At 31.8% G+C, this 26812-nt stretch overlaps 3 protein-coding genes across 3 annotated transcripts; all 3 read left to right on the top strand.

Annotated features, from left to right (window-relative positions):
• Positions 1-18667: 18667 nt before the first annotated feature.
• Positions 18668-19891, top strand: LOC140444496 (uncharacterized). The gene has a single exon (XM_072536253.1). It carries the CDS (start codon positions 18668-18670, stop codon positions 19889-19891), a length of 1224 nt encoding a protein of 407 aa, XP_072392354.1.
• Positions 19892-19930: 39 nt separating this feature from the next.
• On the top strand, positions 19931-20497 carry LOC140444495 (uncharacterized). The gene has a single exon (XM_072536252.1). It carries the CDS (start codon positions 19931-19933, stop codon positions 20495-20497), a length of 567 nt encoding a protein of 188 aa, XP_072392353.1.
• Positions 20498-20605: 108 nt separating this feature from the next.
• Positions 20606-22474, top strand: LOC140444493 (uncharacterized). The gene has a single exon (XM_072536251.1). It carries the CDS (start codon positions 20606-20608, stop codon positions 22472-22474), a length of 1869 nt encoding a protein of 622 aa, XP_072392352.1.
• The last annotated feature ends 4338 nt before the right edge of the window (positions 22475-26812 follow it).

The raw sequence follows: 26812 nt of genomic DNA, 5'->3' as shown, positions 1-26812 counted from the left end.
CTCTGTCTCCATGTGACATTTTAGGAAATTTTTAGGAATATAAAGTGGGGTTATAATAATATATTGTTTGAAATGTGTATTTTATTAAATTAGAGTGTTAGTTACTAATTTGAATGTTTATTCTGATCTGAAAAGCCTAAATGTCATCAAAATTATCAATGGAACATTAACGAATTCTCCAGAGTGCAGAGTGTGACCATTGTTTACAGTCGAACATTCTCGAAATAATGATTATGGCGGTGGATCGAACAGATATTTTTTTCGAGAACATCTATATGAAAGTAATGGAACAAATTGGAACATGATCTCTTACCAGATGGTTCTGGAACATCCAAAAGGATATAAATACCCGTGATTTGGATTCAAGATGGCAGTTTTTAGTCAGAAGTCAAGCAGTTTATTATGAAAGTTAGTAGATTAGTTAGTGAAGTCAATTGTTCACAGTTTTAGTAAGTCAGTCAAGCAGTTTAATAAGAAATATGAAAGTTAGTTGAAGATAGTCCAATTGTTTAATATAGTGAGTTAAATGAAGATTAAAAATTATGCATATATTTAATGCACATTTATAATTATACACAAATAATTATTGAAGATTATAAAAGTATATTAGAAGAATACTGGATGGACATTGGAAGGAATTAAAATTATATTATGATTGGAGATTAGTATAAATCAACTTATAATAATTGCATATTGGTATATTGAAAAGAAGAATAAATATAAATGGTGTTTGCTGGTGGTGTATAAATGCTGGTGAAGAAAACTATATCTTAAATTGTTAGAAGCTGATAATTGGAAAAAGTAATTTCACAAAAAACAAGGATAACTGAAGTACGAAGACATTCAGTGGTGATTAGAATATATATAGTGGAAAACAGTTCATTTAGGCATTCAGTGAAAGAAAGGTACAAAATTTTGTTAATATAATTTAGTTAATGTCATAACAATTTCAATTTTGAAGATAGTTTGTTTAAATTTTACATTGTCTATAGAATTTAATTAGTTTTATAAGAGTATCAATTTAAAGATAGTTTATTTTAAATTTACATTGGTTAGGTTAGATATATATGTGTGTTTCATAATAGTTATAATAAAAATAATTTAAAAAAGTACTTACAAGCTAATTCTTTGAGAACCGCGATAAAAACCCTATATATTATATTATTAAAAATACTCATTGCTCATCATTCAAACAAAAAACCACATCATAACAATATATATATATATATATAGTAAACTGAAAAAGCGGTAAGTATGCAGCGGCAGACAGGACAAACAACTACTCTTTTTAGTTAACCAAGCTTTCATAAATCTTTATTTGCATTATTAGGGTACTATAATACGTCAGATTAAAATGAGGAATTATAAACATTTAGTTGTCAAGGCGTTATGAATATGAAATATACAACTCATCTGCCTCCTACAAATAAAGGTCGTGGCATATTATCGAGCACGTTGCGTTTCCAGCACATAGCATTTTCCGAAAAATATAATTTAAATGGTTTTAAATATGAATAACCCACACTGTCCGAAACATAGCGTTTCAGTCACTTAACGTTTCCGTTCAGTATATTCGAAAACAATATTTTAGTGATGCCGACGGCTACGTAACGGGTCGTAACCGGTTTGTAAGGATAATGTTAATTAGATGTCCGTCGTTTTCCCCTTGTTGTTTATTTAGGTCTTTGTTTGATTTTGATACAGAATATTTAAAAAAATAATTTTCGAGGCTATTTTGTCATTTATGCATGTGTTTTAATTGCTTTGTGACAATTAATCACGGAAGCGATAAACAATTAGGAATTTAATAATAATTAATAGGTTTAACAATTATTTTAGAATGAATAAGATTCAGTTTAACGAAGCCATACATATCAAACTAAAAAGTATTTTTAAAAAGAAGAGGTTTCATTTCCGTACAAAAGTCCTAATTGTTTATCACTTCCGTGATTAATTGTCACAAAGCAATAAAAACACATGCATAAATGACAAAATAGCCTCGAAAATTATTTTTTTAAATACTTTGTATCAAAATCAAACAAATTCCTAAATAAACAAGGGGAAAACGACGGACATCTAATTCACATTATCCTTACCAACCGGTTACGGCTCGTTACGTAGCCGTCGGCATCAGTAAAATATTGTTTTCAAATATACTGAACGGAAACGTTAAGTGTCTGAAACGCTATGTTCCAGACAGTGTGCGTTGTTCATATTTAAAACCATTTAAATTATATTTTTCGGAAACTAAACGCTATGTGCTGGAAACGCAACGTGCACGATAATATGCCACGACCTTAATAGCGAAAACTATCAAAAAAAATTTTGTTTTATTAAAAACTTTTTTACACAACACACATAGTTAAAAACTTTTACAGAAAAACTTTTAAGTAAAATTGAGTTGTAAAATCATTACAAAAAATTAAGCCATAATATTATAATTCTAGGTTATACTTAATCAGAAACAAAAAAATTGGTTGTAAATTCATAAGTATTAACTTATGTTAGTAAGTAGGAAGTATATCTGATAGGCGTTGGATTTTCTGAAAAAAATAGGTAAACCAACTTATTTTATGAAATAGAAAAGATATTAGTCACTTATATAAAAGACACTAGACACGTATATTATAGACGATAAATAATTGTCTTTATAAATATATGTGTTGTTACCTAAAGCTCAATTAACATAATCACTAATAACTCACTCAAAGGCAGAAGTTCCTTTCTCTCATCCAAAGTCTATTTAACCTTTAACTATGGGCTACGGTGTATTCAGTACACCAGTCGCACTATATTGGCCGCTATGTCTGATAAGTCATGCTTGCGCACGCACCCCTCTACCTAACCTATCTCTGATGTGTCAGCTAGAAGCTTCGACAGGTTGTAAATTGATTACTGCAAAGATAGACTGACGGTTGGAAAAATTCATAAGAAGTTTTACTAGTGGTGTATGTAGTACCCCAAGTACCAAGTACCATGTAATTGCTTTTTCAACTCCTGACTATTGCCAAAATCATCAGCTAGATCCTATACAATGCTGGAAACATTCACAATCAAAAATATAGAAAAATATTCCTCAAAGAATCATTCGCCTCAATCAATCATTTCATTCGCAGAGAAATACAGAGTTTACCTGTAGATTTAAAAATATTCTTGAAGAAATACAAAACCGGACAAGACGACCATGATGAAAAACCACCAGCAAAAAAAAACGGGGGAACTGCCATTGTTGTGAAAGGAAAAAAAATAGAGTTACAATATATTGTTGCAAATGTAATAGAATGATTTGTAAAGAGCATTCTGTTACAATTTGTGCAAATTGTAATTTAGTAGACTAATTGTAATATGTCTCTTGTGAATGGATGTTTACTCCTTAGTTTTTAGTTTTATATATTAGTTTTAAGGTTAAGCTAATATACAAGAATCTCAAGGTTATTTGTAGAGAATAAGAAGTGCTTGAATTTTTGTTATTGCATTTGTTGCTAATCTTTATATTTTATTTGTGTTATGTACTATTTTTTACGTCAACACAATTTTTTAAATATGTACCTACATTTATTTTGTACAATTTATGTATTGAAAATACTTAGTTGTGGGTTTTATTTGCGTTTTTAGTCGTTGGTGTACAGAATACACCGCGCACGTAGTTATGACTAATGGACAAGCGCCCGTAGTTAAAGGTTAAGCTTAAATCCCACCCTGAGTTAGTGGTTACTAAATTTGACAAAGGTAATGTTACCGTAGTAATGTTGAAAGATGATCACTTTAAACTTTTTCAACAAATGATCTTTTCAACGAATTCATCATACGTAACCCTCCCTAGTGATTCAACTAGTACTATATAGAATAAATCAAAGGCCTTAATAAAAAGCAATTGGCAAAAAAAACTAATTAATTTAAACACTAAAAAGAAACTCTCATCTTACAAAAGTTGTGTTGCAAAATTCTACACCCTCCCTAAAATCCATAAATCTACCTTAACTATGAAACCTATAGTTTCCTCCATGGACTCACCAACTAAACATATAGCGGGCTTTCTCACTAATATTTTAACTGACGCTTGTGATTCGAATAATGATTACTACATCAGAGATTATTTCCAACTTGTCGAATTGTTTAACAAAACTGTCTAATCACATAATTATATTCTCGTCAGGCTGGATCTGCAGTAATGTTTACTTAAATCCCGTTCTACAATCTATTCATAAACACTGGGATAAAATTTCTGCAGTATGTAGCCTTGATATGGTATGTTTATTGAGATGATAGAGTTCTTGTTTAATTCCACCTGTATTTCTCTTAACAACAAATTTTATAAACAAAATTTTGGCACTTCTATGGGAGCTAGTATCTCTCTAATTCTGGCTACATATGTAATGGATGATCTGTTGAATATGGTTTGTCAGGTTGTTCCTTTCAACGTTCCTTTAATTAAAAAGTATTTTTATGACATTACTATGTCTTGTCCACTCGGTTAAGAGACTGAGCTCTTAGACATTTTCAATAGCTATGACTCCCACATTCAATTTACTTTTGAGAAAAAAAAAAAGGATTACAACCAATCTATTCCTTTTCTTCACACAATGTTCACTAGAGAACTGGACAACATCATTAAAATTTATTGGTGTAGAAAAAAGTATACTAAAAAATTAAAATTTATTGGTATAGAAAAAAGTAAAGTTCTGGTAGATACTTCAGCTACCATTCTCACCACAAGTCAATCATGAAAGTTAATCTAGTGAAACAGAAGACTATAAAAGTTTGTAATCTGGCTGACCCTATTTTAAGAAATAAGAATTTTAAAGTCCTTTTACAATTCTTCCTAGATAACTCTTACTCCTAATCCTTACTTAGCAAAATCATCTTCAACGTATCCTCTGTTATACTTAACACAAGAGAACCCTCCCGAAAATATAGGTGCTATGAAAGTTACCTCCGATTTCCATTTATTGGCTAACAATATTCCAAAAATATATTTTTTATCACTTCCATTTATAAAGGATGTCATTCCGAAACTGACCAGAATTTTTGCTAAATATTTAACAAATGTCAAAACTGCTCATAAAAGCACTTTAGTTGTGAGATCTTTGTACAAGTCATTGAAAGACAACGTACCAAACTTAAGTAAAAGTGATGTTGTATACAACCTCAGTTGTTTAGGCTGTGAAGGTTTTTATATAGGTCACACATCTCAAAAAGTTTCCAGCTTTTTGACTCTTCACAAGAGTAACATTACGTTACACCTTGGTAGATGTTTCCTAGCCACACATGCTAACACAACAGTGTCTTTCGATTTTCCAAATGTTAAAATACTATCCACAGGGAGTAATTATTCAAAAAGATTGTTTCTCGAGATGGCATTCATTGTATTCAAACTTTACATAATTACAAATCTATTAATAAAGACAATTCCTCTCGATAATATAAATGTTTATTATATAAGAGATATATAATATCTCTTCTACTTCCTAAAATAAGTCTTGTTGCTTCTTCTTTTTCAGAAAATCCTGCGCCTATCGGGTATACTACCTACTTTACATATGTTGTCATTCTAAGACGAACAATCCAACGTGTTAATAATTATTAATTCACAACTAAGTCATTTTTTTCTAAGTAAAAGTATAACCTAGATTTATTATAATATGACTACATAATATAAGCGTTCTTTACACGCCTTACTAACAGCTTTTTAAGTTACTATATGTAATTGTTTTAACATTTGAAATGGTACTTAAATGACCAGATGATCAGTAATTTGTTGTGGTCAAAACCGATCGTCTTATGGTAAATAAAATAGATTGTGAGTAACTTAGTCTTTAATTTATTTTTATAACCTTTTTTGAAGTAGTCTAGCATGTGCAACCAATTCATAATTAATAGAAAATGTTACCTACTAAAAAAATTTTAAAAATTTTAAAATTTAGAATTTAGAATAGGTTTTGATACCTTTAAAATTTATGTGAAAAATTTAAAATTATTCGGTGGATACTGCATTATAGTCAGGTTTCGCTAGGTTTAGATGGATAGTAATTTTTCGTTTTGATTTAATTTTTTTATTTAATTATTGATTTAGTGTTTAAATATTTCCATTTATTTCTTTTTATTCTAGTAAACGCTGTCAGAGAGTCTCAGAATATTGAAAGGAAATACATGAATGTATAAAGCAGTAGAGAGGGAGTCCCAACCTCTTCACATGAAGGCGGACGATTGAAATAGTACTTTCTTGCGTTACCCTGTTAACATTAGTTCTAAAGTTTGACAAAAGTTACTACCTTAGTCTAACTTAATATAATTTTATGGTATCATATTTGATAGTCTTGATGATTGATTCTACCACTGTTACTTGAAATTTTCATCAACATTTTATTTAAAATTGTGTAGAGAGCTCATTTCTTGCTGGAATCATTTTGCCCTAATATTAATTTAATATAATTTTTCTTAAAAAATAATCCAAAAACATAACGGCTCTATATTATCATTAAGCTAATACAAATAATATGTGCCACACATTATTATTGAACTTTCTTAATATCAACAATAGCGCGAATTTCTACTACCGATTTATAATAATCAACACTACTTATGCAAGTATTTGGATATTAAATAATCAAGTAACAACATTAGCTTCTTTAGTTTGTGTGCGGCAAATATCCCAAATACACTCACGTGAACTTTATATTCGACACTAAGCTCCGTTACGTTTCCCCCTAGATACGTTACCTGTATTTATATCAAATTTATGTGCAAAGTCTTGCTATTAACAAGCATTATGTACTTAATGTTTTGTCGTTTTCTCTCTATTATAGAGCAAAGCCCTGTTACTGTACTATATTATCTTTCATAAACTGTTTTATTCTAATAATGATCAACGATCTTTACGTGTAGCTTTACGAAAAAGTATATATAATCCAGGAGATTACTCTTGATTATTCCTCTAGCTCTAATAAATTTATTAACCAGATTTTATATTATAATTAAACAATTATATTTTGTTTACACATTGTTTGGCACCTCCCAATAAATTTAAGCGATATTTTAATCTGCAACGATCACTCCATAGAGATATCCAAGGACCATTGTATATCTACATTATAACTGAATTTTTGCTGCAGTCACTTAGCAATTCGGACATATAGACGTGAAAGATACATATATACATATTTATATATATATATATATATATATATATAAATATATATATATATATATATATATATATATATATATATATATATGTATATATATATATGTATATATATATATATATATATATAAATATATATATGTATATATATATATATATGTATATATATATATATGTATATATATATATATATATATATATATATATATATATATATATATATATATCGAGTACGATCGTCAATCCAATATTAACTAAGGAACACTCGAAGAGTGGTGGGTTTTTCGGTCAAAGTGGAGAGATAGAAGACAAAGAAGGTGACTACTTCATCTACTTATTTAAGAGGTTTGGCGTTCTGCTCAGAAAGCATCATCAGTTCATCTTACAAAGACATGTAGCAGTCAATGATATTAAAAGTGAGAAAAAGCTTACGATACTGGACATTTAGAGATAAAGTTGTATAAACAATTAATTAAAACTGGGTAGTTTACACATTAACAGAATTAGCACAGCAAATGAATATGTGATAATCATACATGTATATAAAAAAGTTATTATAAAAAACTTAAGTAAAAAAACATTAAAAATTGATATGTAGAGAACTAGAAAGATCATGAGATGCACTTCCAACAATATATTTATAATCAGTTAAATTTTAATTTTGACTTTAGGTAACATTATTGAATTATTTAAGATTAAAATATAGTATTTAAAAGTAAAAAATGAAGTTACCAGTCTTTAGCTTACTGAATGCCACAGGTAAATGTCTAAAAGCGAAACGTCTTCAATAAATAGATGAAGTAGCCACCTTCTTTGTCTTTTATTTCTCCACTTTGACTGAAAAACCCACCACTCTTCGAGTGTACCTTAGTTTATATATATATATATATATATATATATATATATATATATATATATATATATATATATATATATATATATATATATATATATATATATATATATATATATATATCACTGAAATCAGAAAATTTTTCTGCGTCGATTGGTTGTATTCTCATGTGGCTACTATGACTATTTTGTCGCTTGGTAATTTAAAATAATTGATATTTTTAACAATTTTCGGCGACCAAGCGATTAGAATTTTGAACATTTAACAACAACTTTCATGTGGTACCTATTCCATTTTAATCCTTGCACAAGTTTTTGTTAGATTGTATTTTAAACGTTTTAGCGCATAGCCATTTTTTGCAAACAACATCTAGAGTTTTTAAAATGCTTAAGATATTTTACCCTATCCAAAAATATTTTTTTTGTCATTTATTACTTTTTTTCGTACATTATTTAAATACCATTTTTTGTTTAGTTAATTATATATTATCTAGATGTAACTGTCTTAAACAAAAAAAATAGTAAAAAAAAAAAAAAAAAAAAAAAAAAAAAAAAAAGAGAAATCAAACGATTTCTACTTGGCGAAACCGAATTCAAATCTTAACCACTGTGTTTCCTAAAATTTGCGAAACAAACAGCTGGATGAATTACTCGGCAAGGGAATCTAAAATTGCATTCCACAAGCCGTCCATCCTAGTCAAAATTCGTAGTGAATTCAGTTTCTCAGTAGCAGTATAGCAGTGGCTATACCGTTCTGAAGAGACTTAAGTAGGTCGAAATACGTATCAACGGTTGTTGCTGCACTTTATCAAAACAAAAATCTAATACCGTCATTCTGTAAAAAAAATAGTTTTTACTGCTACTACTTTTAATTGCTACCTATAATGGGTGGAATTTGTCTTTTGGTAATAAATTTCTTGCCATTTTTTTAATGTTTTTGTTGCTTAGATATAATAAATATATTTCTTTAAAATCGAAATGTTAAAAGGAACCTTATCATTATGGCACGTAACTTGAAGCCGTTTAGAAGGGCTATAAGTCATTGTTTGAATTGTAGATAGTAACAGAATATCAATCAGGATGCTCCAAATTGTGGAATAGTTCAAATCTATATTTTTTACTGTTGTATATTACTCATTTTGAACTCATTTTTGGATCAACGTAATTGTATGCTTTTGTTATTATAATGGATAATAGAAAATTAATACATAACATCTTGAAACCTAGCTTTGGCAAGCGCAGGGGCATCTACCAATCATTTACTTTATAAGGATTTAAGATTATCGGATGTCCAAATTCCAATAATAAAAATCAATTACCTTCGGTATTTTTTCCAGTTAAAGGTAAAAAATATAGTCGGTAGGTAACTTTTTCATGATTGCGATTTAGCAGAAAATATTACTAACCAACACTATTTCATAAACTATTAAATAAATACATAGTCTTAAAATGACAGTTTATAAAGTATATAAACTGCATTTAAAGTTCGTTAAAACTATGACAATAAAACCACTAAATCATGTTTTATGAATTTTTATTCAAAATTTCAAACTTTAAATCGCTCTAGTGTAAAGTTAGCCAAATGGCGTTTGGTAATTTTTGCCTTTTGCCTATATTTATCGACGACTGAACGGAAAAAATTACCGAGCGCCAGTTGGCTAACTTTACACTAGAGCAAAGTTTGAAATTTTGAAAAAAAATTCATAAAACATGATTTAGTGGTTTTATTGTCATAATTCCAACGAACTTAAAATCTAGTTTAGATACTTTATAAACTGCCATTTGAATATATATATATATATATATATATATATATATATATATATATATATATATATATATATATATATATATGTATATATATATGTATATATATATATATATATATATATATATAAATATATATATATATATATGTTTGTTTTGAGGTTTCCGCGGGAGCTATATGTGCTGTCACTATTTTTCCGGGTTTGACTCCGCGTTGTAAAATGCTGGTTTTCTTAAAAACCATTGTTTTGGCGACGTTTCGGCAAGGTCTCACTTGCCATTCTCAAGCCTGGTGGATCTACTTCTCGTCGTTACTCGATCAGTACTAATCGAGTAACGACGAGAAGTAGATCCACCAGGCTTGAGAATGGCAAGTGAGACCTTGCCGAAACGTTGCCGAAACGTCGCCAAAACAATGGTTTTCAAGAAAACCAGCATTTTACAACGCGGAGTCAAACCCGGAAAAATAGTGACAGCATATATATATATATATATATATATATATATATATATATATATATATATATATATATATATATATATATATATGTATATATATATATATATATGTATATATATATATTTATAACATGTATAAATGTATTCTAGGGGCCTGCGTAGCGCAAGCGGTAGGATGTTTGCCTCGCAAGCCGGTGGTCCGGGGTTCGAATCCCACCGCCGGCAAGAACATCTAGACATTTTAAAAATGTCTATAGGCCCCAGGTCGACTCAGCCTGAATAAAAATGAGTACCTTGGGTAAAACCAGGGGTAATAATAGACGGTTGAAGCGTAGCACTGGCCATGTTACCTTCCTTGAATACCGTAGGCCCTAGATATAGCAGACTACCCTGCTATACTCCCAAAGCCGCGACAGCGGTATAAAACGGGAGACTATTAAATATAAATGTATTCTTCCGAACTACGTTGTAGTAAGAGTAAGACTAAGAGAAAGTGGTAAAACTAAAACAAGCAGTACATTTGAGCTTAAATTTTCACATGTAATATTTATAATCAGTTCACGTAAAAACAAATTATTCTATTGAAATATTTAAATCCAGAAATATACATCTTTAAACTAATTATATAAATAATTTTATTGTAAAGGTTTATAAAAAAATGGTTTTCTATTCAAACATATCCACTTTTAATTAAGTTCGGGCTTGACATCCTTTATTATTTTGCGAATTAATTAAAATTAATGGTCACATTAATTGATTCCGAATTTAAGTCTGAACTGAATTTTTAATACGCTATGTAGCTATATTCATTACAAAATTAGAAAGGGCGGATACAACCACAACAGTTAAGCGTCTTAGAATTAAGGGATGGAGGATTATAGCAGCTATACGGATTTATTATTCATCCCTCAAAACCACTTCATACTACTACGGAGTCGTTAACGATGTCGCTTATGTGTTAAAATGGTTTGGCAGTTGTAAGAGGCCATACGAATTGATAATAAAAATAAAAAGTAGAAGAAAAAAATTAAGAAAACAATGTAAAGATCAGCTGAGCAAATGTTTCTATCTAACACAACGTTAGATATAACAGCAGGTATTCTAAAAAATGCGTTTTGTATGAAAAACAAAATAGAAAAAAGGTAAGAAGAAAATTATTTTAAATATTTTTTAAATTAGTTAATGTTATCACAACTGTATAATAGGTTAATAAATATTTTATGTTTAAATAGAGTCAGTAATAAATATAAAGTACAGTACAGACATTCAACAACATCCAACAACAAAAAACAAAATTAATAATGGATTACCGTGACAAAATATCAAAAATTTTATTCTTCATTAAAGTTTTTAATCCTTAACATGTATCTTAACGTCGAATACCTACCATAATGTAATATATTATAGTTACAATTAAGTTAAATAAACTCACTAAGAAGTAGCACTTACACAAATACTAAGAATAGTGTTAAGATCATGTAAAAGGCTAATTTTATATTTCATAAATAATACCTACGATTTCATTCCGATAATATTTAACCAGAAAAAATTATATTTTAAAGACATTAATAAAGAAATAAAGTAAAATCAACGACCAAAGCATTTTTGAGATACAAAAAAGTTTGTGTTAGTTGTGTAGGAAATAAAATTAAGCTAATATTTTAAGTAGTACATCCTACATGTAATAGTGGAAATGTAAACATTTTTATTCCACTAGGACAATATATACCTTCGTATTACAGGCACAGATTTATGCAATTTTGCTGCAAGAGAAATCAAGAGGGCGTTCGAACTGGAGCGGATCAATATATGCACATATAGTCAAGTGGCTGTGGCTACTCTTAAAAACCTTAAGATAGAGTTTACATTAGTATGCTAGTGTCATACTAATATATGTGCAAGTTCATCGGGAAACACAGAGCAGTGAAAGCCACGAACTTGCCAGAAAAAAAAATTGACGAACTTGCCAGAAGAAAAACTTATCGAACTTGCCAGAAGGGCATTAGCTAAAAAAACTTCGATGTAGAGCCGACCGTAAGAGTGCCAAAAAGCATCGTCTGTGATCGGAAAAAGGTGTGAATCCGAAGACATGTTTTTTTACTGGGAAATAATATCCGGTCAAGCGGCAAAATATATATTTGGCAGATACTTACTAATAATGCCAAACTACTATGGAAAACAATCAAGAATCAGCTTAGAGTCATAATATGAATCCATTAGTTGTTTGTGACCGGCTATTACAAAGTTTCGTAAGGTTGTGGTCAAAAGATTAAAACGTTAATATGTATAATTGGTTTCAAATGAGTGTAGAGTAATAAATCATGAAGTGTCATAAAATTTGCCTGAATTTCGGTGTCGTCATGGGCGTAGGCAAATGGACGGATGTCAACTTCGTCGTCAAAAATTGATGTACCTCAAAATATCATATTTTGGATATTTTGTGATAACCAATTTTATTTAATTTTTCGATTAACTTATTCTTCAAACTCGTATTCCATTATATGGTCATTAAAGCTAATTACATTTTTATTTATAAAAACAAATTCACTTCCTTACTGAACGAATACAAGCATTAGAAGAAACTGATAAGGGTATGACGCACCTCCTAATATTACTAAGAACTAAAATAAATCAAAATGAAGACTAATAACGCGTAATGAGGTTTTACTTACACTTTCATTATAATCCCTCTTTTATGTTATTATTATCATTCGACATTCGACATTCGAGTTAGTAATTGTTACTACACCAATTAAACGTACAGTAATATTGTGATATAGAAATAGTGAAAAAGTTATAAAATGGCGACATTTACTCCAAAGAAAAGAGGTGTAAAAAATTCTCCGCTATCTGTTAGTGAAAAAAACACGATCACCCTAGTTTGTCTGTGCAAGAAAGTGTTGAGCGATGTGCCCGAATGACTGGAATTGGACAGTCCACGATTTTTAAATTATTGCGAGAAAGAAAGATATCAGGCCAGTTAAGTCCATGCAAGAGAAAATCAGGAAGACCAATAAAAATCTTAGGTGAAGACACCAAACGTGACATTCGAAGAAAAGTTCATTCGTTTTATTTTAAAAAGGAAATACCCACCCTTGACAAAATACTAATGGAGATAAGCCAAGATAACGATATTCCTTTGATATCCAGAAAACTTTTATGGAAAACTTTAAAAAGTATGAATTTTTCTTGGGAAAAGCACAATCGAAAGGCACTATTACTGGAAAGTGATGAAATCATTTGCTGGAGACGAAAATATTTGAGAACTATAAAACAGTACCGCAGAGAGCACAAGAAAATTTTTTATCTTGATGAGACGTGGATAAACGAAGGTTATATAGTCCAAAAAATGTGGCAAGATAAAAATGTAACAAGTGCTCGCCAAGCTTTTATAGAAGGCCTTTCGACGGGTATTAAAGTGCCTTCGGGAAAAGGGAAGAGGCTTATAATTGCTCACATTGGAAGCGAAGAAGGATTTTTAAAAGAAGGTTTGTTAAGCTTTGAGTCGTGTTGGACGGGAGATTATCATGAGGACATGAATTCGGATGTCTTCGAAGACTACTTCGGGGAAATGTTAAAATTTCTTCTAGCTGATTCGGTCGTGGTTATGGATAATGCAAGCTACCATTCAAGGCGCATAGAGAAGGTACCAACTTCAGCTTGGAGAAAGCAAGAAATTATTAACTGGCTGTCAAATAAAGGTATTCAGTTTGAGACGAATTCAATAAAGAAGGAACTACTAGCCGTAGTAAAACAACATAAATCTCGCTTCATAAAATATGCCGTAGAAGATGTAGCAGAAAAGTATAAAGTAACTGTGCTACGCCTACCGCCATATCATTGCGAATTAAATCCCATAGAACTTATATGGGCACAAGTTAAAGGATATGTTGCAAGGCACAATACCACATTTAAAATGAAAGATGTCAAGGTATTGTTTGATCAAGCCATTATGGAAACCACATCAGAAAACTGGCAAAAAGCAATCCAGCATGTTTTAACAGAGGAAGATAAAATGTGGGAACTGGACAACTTGGTCGATCAGGTGGTTGACCCTATAATTATAACACCAGGGGATGATGACAGTTCTTCGGATGAAGACTATAGTGATGTAGAATTGTAATAACGTATCCAGTAAAGTTTTTGTAGTTTTTGTGAATAAATTAATTTAAACTCCCCACAAGTGTTTCAATATGTAAAGTTCATTCGTGTGTGTTTGTGAGTATTTCCCGATTTCGGTTCGTATATATTTTATTGTTACATTTAATATTTTTTTAATAACACTGTTCTGCTGTATTACATTTTTATTTCCTTTAATATGATTTTTAAGAATGCATATTCTTTTGTCAATTAACCCACTAGCGCGCCTCTGGCTCAGTGTTTATCTGTCGATAACAATGGACTAATCCCTTAAAACAGGGTGATACCTACCTGCTCTTTATGAAACGACAGAATTTTGCAATGCGGACGGAATTTATTGACGGATTATTGACGGATTACCCTGTAGCGCTTTTGAATACTTCATGAGATTTTATTACTCTACACTCATTAGAAATAGATTATAAATTCTTTTGTTGAAAGTTGAGCTTTCAAAATTGTTCAGTTTCTTAATCAAGACAACCAAAATATAAATTACACAATTATTAATATTATAATTAGTTGTTTTTTGACATTCTATTCGTAAAAAGTTCTTACTAAGTCATGAATGTGTTGCTTGTGTGAGTCCATTTCAAAAGGTAAAAGAAGTAATAAATTAGACTTACTCACAATCAATTTAATTTAACTATCCAGACGACCGGTTTCGCTTTCTACAATATGCAAAGCATCTTCAGGTCTCGATACAAAGTTAAATAAATGCTAAAATAATAAACCCATATTAGGGTGTTGTCTAATAAAGATAAACAAAGATAGATGATATAAATTATATAAATTACAGTAATTATGCCAATATTACATGTCTGTGGTTTATCAAAATCAATAAAATGTTTAAGCAGACAAGGTAAGACCCACAAATTGGTAAAATAGTCTAATAAACTGTAATAAATTAATAAATGAACAAATAAATAAAACATTACTTACATGCCGGTACTCGATTAATTGATGGTTGAAAGAACATGGTTCAAACTATCCTGTATTGTTGTTTGGAGAACTCAAGTCTGCTATTGTAATTGTTTGACAGTAAACGGGGAAGTTCTTGAGGAGACAGATTTTATCCAATGAAGTAGTGATAGGTGTAATGTAATTGTTTGTTTGATGAAAGTAATGTTCTATACCATTGAGTTATTTAAAAGTTATTTATATTTATTCTAGAGATATATTTATGAAATATGTGTATTTATTGAGATTTTATTTTTGAAGGTGACTGTTGTGAGACAATAAATGAGATTAGATGTACAAATTGTGTGGGTATGCAATTCTATTAACTTGTAAATATCAAATTTCTTTGATAAAGTATTGCTGCAATATGTGGCAAATGGTTGTAAAGTCCAATAATTAAAGTTAAAAGTTTTTTTAATCTTTCATTGGATAAAATCTCTTTCCTCAAGAACTTCCCCGTTTACTGTCAAACAATTACAATAGCAGACTTGAGTTCTCCAAACAACAATACAGGATAGTTTGAACCATGTTCTTTCAACCATCAATTAATCGAGTACCGGCATGTAAGTAATGTTTTATTTATTTGTTCATTTATTAATTTATTACAGTTTATTAGACTATTTTACCAATTTGTGGGTCTTACCTTGTCTGCTTAAACATTTTATTGATTTTGATAAACCACAGACATGTAATATTGGCATAATTACTGTAATTTATATAATTTATATCATCTATCTTTGTTTATCTTTATTAGACAACACCCTAATATGGGTTTATTATTTTAGCATTTATTTAACTTTGTATCGAGACCTGAAGATGCTTTGCATATTGTAGAAAGCGAAACCGGTCGTCTGGATAGTTAAATTAAATTGATTGTGAGTAAGTCTAATTTATTACTTCTTTTACCTTTTAGTTACTTCTTCTTCTTCTTAAAGTGCCCTCTCCTCAATGGAGTTTGGCTACTACAATTCTAAAATCTTCTCTATCTTCAGCTGTTCTTATTAGCTGTTCAAAATTTAGCCCTGTCTATTGTCGGATGTTTCTGAGCCACGATAGTCTTTTCCTTCCTAGGCCTCTCTTTCCCTCGATTTTTCCTTTTACTATAAGTTGGGCATATTGGTACTTATTATTTCTCAGTATGTGGCCTAGGTATGATGTTTTTCTAAAATTTACTGTGTTAAAAAGTTCTCTTCCCTTGCCTATTCTATGCAGCACTTCTTCGTTTGAGGTATGCGATGTCCATGAAATTTTGAGCATTCTCCGGTAGATCCACATTTCAAAGGCCTCCAATTTATTTACGGTTGATGTTTTTAGGGTCCACGTTTCAACTGCATATAGAAGAGTCGACCAGACGTAGCATTTTGATAAACGTAGTCGAATTTCGAGTTTTATTCCAGAATCACAAAGCAGTTTTGTTACGAATATTTGTTATTTATACAATGTATTTAGTTAATTTTAAGTTCTATCATGTTACCCAAAATTTTCCGTTTCTACTGTTCTATAGACTATGTCAAAGAGAATAAAAACGTCAGAAAATAAACGTGTCACCGATTAGGGAAAAATTTAAATAATTTTAGCAGACAGCAAGAGAACAGAATTTGAATTTGGTTTTCGCAAATAAAAACAGTAAACTACAAATCCGTCAATTGCTGGCTGTACAATAAAGATAAATTCCCAACAAATAAATACAATAAGTAATGGGAATTAATTAATTTTTTATATTGTTAATTTTATATATTGTAGGAATTTGAGTTTGGTTTTCGCAAATAAAAACAGTAAACTACAAATCCGTCAATTGCTGGCTGTACAATAAAGATAAATTCCCAACAAAGCTCAAATTCTATTCATCACACGCGATTGCTGAATCACACAATCTTACAAGATCTACGAATATGGGTCCATCAGTTGTTGGACGAACCAAAATTGATCTATGTCCTGTGTGCGCAAACCATATCGTGAAGAACGGATGGTAGAATGTACAGAATGTAAAAAATGGTGCTGTTTTAAATGCGTAAATGTACAGGATGATTCCGAAGTAATTGGTGATGACAGCTGGAAGTGCGCTCTTTGTATAGACGCAGCCACTAAGAAGTCTCACCCACAAGGTTCTAAAATCAAGAAATCTTGTTCTGCAACCTCCTTAAAAAGCTCCTTATCAACAAGCAGCAAAACAAAAATGAAGCTTCAACTTCTGCAGGAAGAACGAGATCTATTACGTCAAGAACGAGAGTTAACCAAGGAGTCTAGGAGAATTATAGAAGAAGATGAGTGCTCGAATGCTAGTCAAGACATCGATGAAGAAGAAATAATTGAAACTAACCCTTTGGTCAATAAATTCCTTTCTCTTAATATAGATAAGCCCGTTATCGACAATATTGCCCCTTTAACACCAACACTTGGTAAGCCTCTGCCAACTTATAACGATAAAAGTTCAGGTATATTATATAAAAGAAGGGATCCTGTAGATCTCCCTATTTTTAATGGTAATCCATATGACTGGCCCGTTTTTATTAGTAGTTTTGAAAGATCTACTGAGCTATGTCAAGTAGATAATCATGAGAATATAATAAGATTACAAAAATGTTTAAAAGGTCCAGCAAGAGTCAGTGTTTCAAGTTTTTTAATATTACCTCAATGTGTGCCCCAAATTATAGCTACATTAAAAATTCTTTTTGGAAGACCAGAGCAAATTATTGAAGCTCATATAAATTCTATTCGTAGATTACCACCTCCTAAACCGGAAAAACTTGAAACTCTGGTAGAATTTGCTTTAGCAGTTAAAAATTTATGTGTTTTATTGGAAGCATCTAATTTAAAAGACTATCTTAATAACCCTACCCTTATGCATGAACTATTAGAGAAACTACCTTCACAAATTAAAGTTAATTGGGCGATATATCGCAGTGCTTTTCAAAATTTTCAGGGATTAAGGGAACTTGCTGATTGGTTGTATAATCTGGCAACAAATGTTTGTTCTGCTCTACCTACACTAGCCCTTAATGACCAAAGTAATAAAAAAAGACAATTTAATAATAATGTGCATGCTAATATACATGAACCAAATGCTTCCAGTGAAACACATAATTGTAAACTGTGTAATCAGAGAGATTGTAAAAAGATTGCAGGTTGTTCAGAATTTCAGAGATATTCATTATCTCAAAGATAAGAAGCTGTTAAAGCCTTAAATTAAATTTATGTAGGCTTTGCTTAAAGAAACACAGATTTCCCTGTAAGTATCCTGTAAAATGCAACAAAGAAGAATGCCAAAACAAGCATCATCCTCTTCTTCATGAATTTTCAGAACAAGTATCCAATAAAAGTACAAAGCTTATCAAAAAGGAAAGCAGTATGCAAACAGTAGAATCGCACCTCTTATCTGCAGATGAAGAAAGTAATGCACATCAAGGAACACGCTTTCGAATACTTCCCGTTGTTTTAAGAAATGGAAGTAGGGAGGTAACTATATTTGCCTTTCTAGATGAAGGGTCTTCCGTTACTTTGTTAGAAGAAAGTATTGCTAAAAAACTAAATATAATAGGAAACCCAGAACAACTTTGCTTAAAATGGACCGGAAACCAACAACGCTTAGAAGATGCGTCCGAAAAAGTATTTTTTTCTATTGCTGGTGATTATAATGGGGCCAAAGAATTTGACCACCGACCAGCCAGAACGGTAAGAAAATTAGGCCTTCCAAAACAAACTCTCGGTGCAAAGGCAATTAAAGAAAGCTTTCCCTATCTAAAAAACTTGCCTTTAAAATCATATAAGAACGCTGTTCCTCAGATCTTGATAGGCTTAGATAACTGGGACTTGGCGTTACCACTTCGAGTGAAGGAAGGTCTAGAACTTCAACCGATAGCTGCAAAGTCCAGGTTAGGTTGGACCATTTTTGCAATGTTCTCAAATAACGATGTGGAAATAAACTACTCGTACCACATTTGCGAATGTAGTTCTGAAAGCATTACTAACCAAGAACTCTTTAATAGTGTAAAAGATTTCTTTTCAGTTGAAAGCCTTGGAGTTCAAAATATTAAACCGTCTGTTTCCAAAGAATTAGATAGGGCTATTCGTATACAAGAAAGTACCCTAGTTCAAATTGGTAACCAATATAAAATTGGATTACTCTGGAAATACGACAACTTGAAACTCCCTAATAGTAAACCCATGGCTATTCAAAGACTGGAGTGTATAGAGAGAAAAATTAAGAAAAATCCAGAACTAGGTACCAAAATTAATCAACAAATTCAAGATTTTCTAGAAAAGAAATATATTAGAAAACTGTCAGAACAAGAACTCTTAGAGCATCAAGAAAAAACATGGTATCTTCCCATATTTCCGGCCTTTAATACTTATAAACCTGACAAATTCAGATTAGTTTGGGATGCAGCAGCAACCGTACAGGGAATATCCTTAAATTCTATGTTATTAAAAGGAGATGACCAACTTGCTTCTTTATTAGGCGTCCTCCTACGATTTCGTGAAAGAAAGATTGGCTTTTCTGGAGACATCAAGGAAATGTTTCTTCGTGTAGGTATAATAGAAGAAGATCAACATGCACAACGATTCTTGTAGCGCAATGGTAGCTCTGATAATCCTTTGGAAGTTTATGTCATGACTGTGATGACCTTCGGGGCTACCTGCTCACCCAGTTGTGCACAGTTTGTTAAAAACACTAATGCGAAGAAATTTAGCGTAGAATATCCTAGCGCTGTTGATTCCATAGTAAAGAATCATTATGTCGATGATCTCTTAGAATCAACAGACACTGAGGATGAAGCCATCCAATTAGAAAAAGAAATTGCCTTAATTCACGCCAGCGGAAATTTTGAAATAAGAAACTTGAGATCAAACTCTAAAAAATTAAAAATCATGAACACCCACGGAAATAACGAGGAAGTCAACCTAGATATAGGAAACAATAAGAGCATGGAAAAGGTTCTAGGAATGTGGTGGGATGTAAAGGGAGATAATTTTATTTTCAATTTAAAATGTAATAAAGGAATGAAAGATGTTTTAAGTGGATTAAGAAAGCCAACAAAGCGAGAAATTTTACAAATCTTAATGTCTGTATATGACCCTTTAGGTTTGTTAGCAAACTTTTTGATTTATGTGAAGATTCTTTTACAGGAAATATGGAGGAGTAACATTTCTTTGGATCAACCAATAACCAATGAATAGTTTCAAAAATGGCTTGTTTGGTTAAAACAGCTTCCAGAAATAGAGAAAGTTTCAATTCCAAGATATTTTCTTGATAAACTCGAAAACTGAAAGGATACCAATACGCAAATGCACATTTTTGTAGATGCCAGCGAACACGCAAGCGCTTGTGTGGCATATCTAAGAATAATGAAAAAAGATGTCATAGAGTGTACTTTGATTGGAGCGAAAACACATGTAGCACCATTAAAACCACAAACTATTCCTCGATTGGAACTTAATGGTGCGGTAATGGGTTCAAGGTTTGCTAAAAGCCTTTGTCAACATCTTTCCATAACTGTGCACAACATTGTTTATTGGACAGATTCTTCAACAGTTTTAAGCTGGTTAAGAGATGAAGACCCAAGAAAATTACCAAAGTATGTTGCTTACAGAGTGGCCGAAATTCAACAAAACTCAATGATATCACATTGGAGATATGTACCTACTAAGAATAACATAGCCGACGAAGCTACTAAATGGACGAAACGTCCCAATTTGAAAAACACCAGGTGTTGGTTTAAAGGTCCTGATTTTCTGTATCAATTAGAAAACAGTTGGCCTCCAGACATCACCCTTAAAAAGGAAAAACCGGAGGAAATTTTAACCAGTCATGAATTAAAATTTAATAGTCCACGTTTAATAGATTTTGAAAGATTCAGTCAATTTAATAGAATTTTAAGAGCAACTGCATATATGTTTCGATTTTTAAGAATTGTTTATGCAAAATTGATGAAATCTGAAGAGCCTAAAGGAATATTAACTTCGGAAGAACTTTTAGGTGCTAGAAATATTTTAATAAAGCAAACTCAATGTGAATATTTCAAAAATGAAATAAAACAATTAAAAACTAATAATTCTGGTAGCTTAGAGAAAATAGTTAATACATCAAACAGTTTATATAAATTATCGCCATATCTGGATGAAGATGGTTTACTTCGTATAAGAGGAAGATTAGATGAAGCTAGAGATGTTATTTCAGAAACAAAAAGGCCAATAATTTTACCAAGAGGAAGTCGTTTAACTTTACTAATTATTGAAGACTATCACAAAAGATATCACCATAGAAATCATGAAATTGTAGTAAATGAGATAAGACAAAAATTTTATATACCAAAACTCAGACAACTAGTTAAAAAGATTAGGACCAATTGTCAAAATTGCAAGGTCAAATTTGCTAAGCCAAAACCACCAGAAATGTCACCTCTACCGCCATGTAGACTTGCAACATTTACTGCTCCGTTTACACATACTGGCATGGATTATTTTGGTCCAATAAATGTAACTGTTGGAAGACGGACGGAGAAAAGATGGGGAGCTTTATTTACGTGTCTCACGACTAGAGCAGTCCATCTCGAAGTAGCTTACAAACTAGATGTGGACAGTTTTATACTGTGTTTGACAAATTTTATTAACAGAAGAGGACGACCAAGGCATATATATTGTGATCGAGGTACGAATTTCATTGCAGCTGAACGAGTATTGAAAGAAGAACTGCAAAAGGTTGACAGTAAATTAATAGCCAATTCACTGATTAGCCCAGAGCTAAAATTTCACTTCAACGCACCCCTTTCCCCACATATGGGTGGAGCCTGGGAGCGCCTAGTGAAAGCGGTTAAAATTTCGTTATATGATTCTTTACCAAGCAGGAACCCTACTGACCAATTACTTTATAGTTGTCTCATAGCTGCAGAAAACATAGTAAACTCAAGACCACTTACTTATCTTCCAATAGAATCTGAAGAATCTGAATCTCTAACCCCAAATCATTTTCTAATTGGATCTTCAAACGGAGATAAACCAATTGGATTTTTAAACGAAGATGTTAAAGTATTTAAATTTAATTATTTGTACAGAGAGCAATTTGCAAATAAATGTTGGCGACGCTTTATTTCTGAATACATACCTGAACTACTACTTCGGGCAAAATGGCATAAACAAGTTGTACCAATTAAATAGGGCGATATTGTAATTATATGTGATAAAGATTTACCAAGATGCAATTGGCCAAACGGTAAGGTAATTGAAGTTAAAAAATCATCTGATGGGCAAGTGCGACGAGCAATAGTTCAAACAAAAAATGGAATATCTGAACGTCCTGTTATAAAATTAGCAGTAATACTAATAAATGGAGACTAAAAAGATGATGAAAAATAAGTGGTACAGTTTCTCTTTTGCATAGAACTATACCGGGTGGGAGTGTTACGAATATTTGTTATTTATACAATGTATTTAGTTAATTTTAAGTTCTATCATGTTACCCAAAATTTTCCGTTGCTACTGTTCTATAGACTATGTCAAAGAGAATAAAAACGTCAGAAAATAAACGTGTCACCGATTAGGGAAAAATTTAAATAATTTTAGCAGACAGCAAGAGAACAGAATTTGAATTTGGTTTTCGCAAATAAAAACAGTAAACTACAAATCCGTCAATTGCTGGCTGTACAATAAAGATAAATTCCCAACAAGTTTTTTTATTTTTTCGAAAGATTTTCTGGCCTGTTCTATTCTCGATCTTATTTCTAGATCAGGATTTAGGCTGCTATCGATCCAACATCCCAGGTACTTAAATCTATTGACCTGTTCTAAAACGTGCCCATTTATTGTGCAAGGTTGAGGTACGTTTTGGTTTTTTCGGATTGACATCACTTTGGTTTTTTTAATGTTTATTTTCATACCAAATTGCTCAAAGGTCGAGTTGGTCTTGTCGATGAGTCGTTGTAGACCTACGTCTTCTTCTTAAAGTGCCTATCCGTTCCGGATGTTGGCGATCATCACGGCTATCTTTACTTTATTTATTGCAGCGCGGAACAGTTCAGTGGTAGTCGTGTTATACCACTTTCGTAAATTTTGAAGCCAGGAAATGCGTCTTCTTCCGTATCTGATACTGTTGATATTTACGCCATTCACCTTGACTCCATCCTTGGAATCCTCCAATGCTTCTTTAAATAGAAACTCGGAGTAAAGATTAAACAGCAGAGGCGACAGAACATATCCTTGTCTAACTCCCCTCCTAATTTCTACTTCTGCGGATGTGGAACCTTCGATCCTAACTCTGGCGTTTTGGTTCCAGTACAAGTTTTTTAAAAATTTGATGTCTTTTCCATCTAAACCGACTTCTTGCAAACGTTCTAATAGTAGGTAGTGTCTTACTCTATCAAATGCTTTTTCGAAGTCTATAAAGCATATAAATATATCTTTCTGTTGGTCGTAGCATTTTTGGGCGAGAACTAGTAAACTAAACAGGGCTTCTCTCGTTCCCATGCCGGCTCTGAATCCAAACTGATCGTCTCCGATGATTTTTTCGCACTTTCTATACAATACGATTATGTACGATTTTTAGTAGGACTATTACTGCATGACTCATAAGGCTTATCAGACGGAACTCATTGCAGTGTTGTGGGTTTGGCTTTTTGGTAGTGGGATGAATATTGACTCCAGCCAATCTTGGGGTATTTTACCTGTATCATAAATGCGATTGAATAAAAGGACAAATATTTCGATATTTTCTTCGCTGATTAATTTTAACGTTTCTGGGTATATTCCGTCTGGACCTGGGCTTTTATTTGTTTTAAAATGATTAATTGCAGAGGTCGTCCACCAACACGTTGGACTGACGATCTAAAACGTTGTCATAGGAATTGGATGCAAGAGGCACAAGATCGAAATAGATGGAAAATTATGAGGGAGATCTATGTCCAGCAGTGGATAAGCGAAGATTGAATGATGATGATTAATTGCATTTATGATTTCAGAATTGTTGGCCCTTCGTTGTTATTTTCCAATCTTGGTTCTTCTCGTATGTCGTGAAAAAGAATTTTAATATAGTTTTCCCATTCTTTCAGTTTGTCTTCCGTTGATTCTAGCAGTTTGCCATCCGTGTTCAGCATGGTGTGAAAAGTCGTTCTCTTGGTAGTCGATGTAAACTCTTTTACCTTTTTATGTAAATTAAAAAAATCGTGCCTTTGTTGTAGTTCTTCTATTTCCACGCATTTTGTTTCCAGCCATTTCTCTTTTGCTTCGGTTATTTTTTTTCGAATTATTCTATTTAGTCTTTTGTATTCTCCGTCCTTGTCATTTTTTCTTTGGATTCTCTTCGTTTGTTCATTAATTGTAAAATTTCTTCTGTCATTCATTCCTGTTTGTTATTTCTAGGTGTTACTTTTAGATGTTTTTCCGTTACATTGTTCATTTGTTCTTTAATAGTTTTCCACAGAACGTTTATGTCATCGTACTCGCTAATTCTATTGTGGTCGATATTTCCTAAATTTTTGTTTAATTCTTTATTTACTGTCTGATGTATGGTGTCGTTTTTCAATAATTGGATGTCTAATAGTTGGTGTTGAGGTTTTTGTTTCTTTATTAGTTTCCATCTTGCGCGAACTTTTGCAACAACAGGATTATGATCGGAATTGATGTCAGTTCCAGGATATGTTTTTGCACTGATGATTGCATTGTGATATCTTTTGTTGACCAATATGTAATCTATTTGGTTACGGATTACTCTGTTTTCATTGTGTTGTGGTGAAGTCCAAGTGTACAATCTGCGAGGGTGTAATTTAAACCATGTATTTGTCGCTACCATGTTGTGTTGTTGGCAGAATTCTGTCATTCTCTCTCTTTTGTCGTTCCTTGCCCCAAGTCCGAAGTCTCCAATCAATCCAGAAACTTTTCCTCTACCTAACTTAGCATTAAAGTCACCTAAGATAAATGTTAGGTCTCGTTTTTTGGTCATCTTTATAAGTTTTTCTACGTCAGCATACCACGCTTCTAGCTCTTCTATGGGTTTATCGGCCGTAGGGGCATAGGTTTGAATGATGTTATTATTTATTGGCTTTCCGGATAGTTGAATAAGAAGACATTGGTCCGAAAATGGCACAAAGTTTGTGACGGCATTGTTATATTTGTCTTCTAAAATTACTCCAACCCCGTTACGATGAACCGGATCATTATTACCCGAGTAATAGAAAGTTTTGTTCATGGTTTTAACTTTACCTGAACCTGGCCATCTAACTTCACTCAAACCCAATATCTGCAACCCTAAACGTTTCATTTCGTGGCATGCATTTGCTAGTTTTCCTGATTCGAACAGACTTCTAACGTTCTATGTTGCAATCTTAAAGTTTGTATTTAAAATATTTAGGCTATTCCTCCCGGGGATTCTTCACACCCCTTGATCATCTAAGATCTGCCGGGGACTAGGGGCCATTTCTGTTTGTGCTTTCATTGTAGTTTTCTTGGGAAATATATACCAGAGTGGTTTCCCGTTGCCTTCTCTGGTTTGTATTTTAGTCGATACTCTGGACACAGACGCTATTTGCAGCCGCCCACTTTTAGTTACTAAGTGTTGAGATTGGAATAGTTAGCAAGCCATGTTAACATGAGAAAAAATAGTCAAATAATCAGTCAGTAAATTTAAAAAAATACAATTTAAAGTTTATTTGAGTGCTGCAAAAGATCAACCATTGACTGATTTAAAAATGAATGAATAATGAAAAACATGAAAAGTTATAAAAACATAAAATGACGTTTGTTGAAAGTCATATTATGATATTTTATAACTACATAGGTCAAATGAACTAAAACTGTGGAATTGAAGTCAAATAAAACATTTTGAATTTACAGCCGGAAGATTTTTAATCTTTAGTCAATTTGTTGGGCCCACTTATATAAACCTTTTACCATACGAGCAGTCAAAAACAATTTCATTTAAAAATGAGGTCTTATATTAGCTACAAATATGTACAATTCAATTTTACCTTGTCCTAGATGTGATCCAACATAAATGGCAATATCATATATCTAAGCTAATCAGTCACAAATACACCTTTTAGACCACACTAAATACGACAAAGAGTAACATAGGCTGCCTAATGCATACATCATTCTCTTAAACGTGTCCTTTACCTCCATCGGTAATTTTACATCTCTTATACCAAAATTTAAAAAATCAAAAAATTTTAAATCCCAACCCTTGGATTGCTGGTATCATTTTTAACATCACTAAAGATTTTAAATTGGTAGGCTGCAGGAATATTATGTATAACTAACACTGTTCCATGGTGCATTGACATTCTGTTTTCGATACCGTTCATAGGTATCTTGTCAATCAGTTGCCAGCTGAAGTCCGTTTGAAGAGGTCTACCCTCCGGACGCTGGTACTCACCTGAGACATGGTTATATGTTGCCTGAAGTTAAATCTAATATAATCTTAAACATACCTCACTTTTAACAACAATATGTACATTTTTTGGCAACTTTAACTTCTTTAAAGGGTTTTACCCTAATATTTTGGTG

Source organism: Diabrotica undecimpunctata, chromosome 6, assembly GCF_040954645.1.
Source record: "Diabrotica undecimpunctata isolate CICGRU chromosome 6, icDiaUnde3, whole genome shotgun sequence".
In the NCBI taxonomy this organism is placed as follows: domain Eukaryota; kingdom Metazoa; phylum Arthropoda; class Insecta; order Coleoptera; family Chrysomelidae; genus Diabrotica; species Diabrotica undecimpunctata.
This window is presented reverse-complemented; position numbering and strand designations above follow the sequence as displayed.

Bases quoted from the DNA above. Each gene is read 5' to 3' on its own strand.
- LOC140444496 (XM_072536253.1), top strand. From the start codon at position 18,668: ATGCAAACAGTAGAATCGCACCTCTTATCTGCAGATGAAGAAAGTAAT.
- LOC140444493 (XM_072536251.1), top strand. From the start codon at position 20,606: ATGCACATTTTTGTAGATGCCAGCGAACACGCAAGCGCTTGTGTGGCA.
- LOC140444495 (XM_072536252.1), top strand. From the start codon at position 19,931: ATGACTGTGATGACCTTCGGGGCTACCTGCTCACCCAGTTGTGCACAG.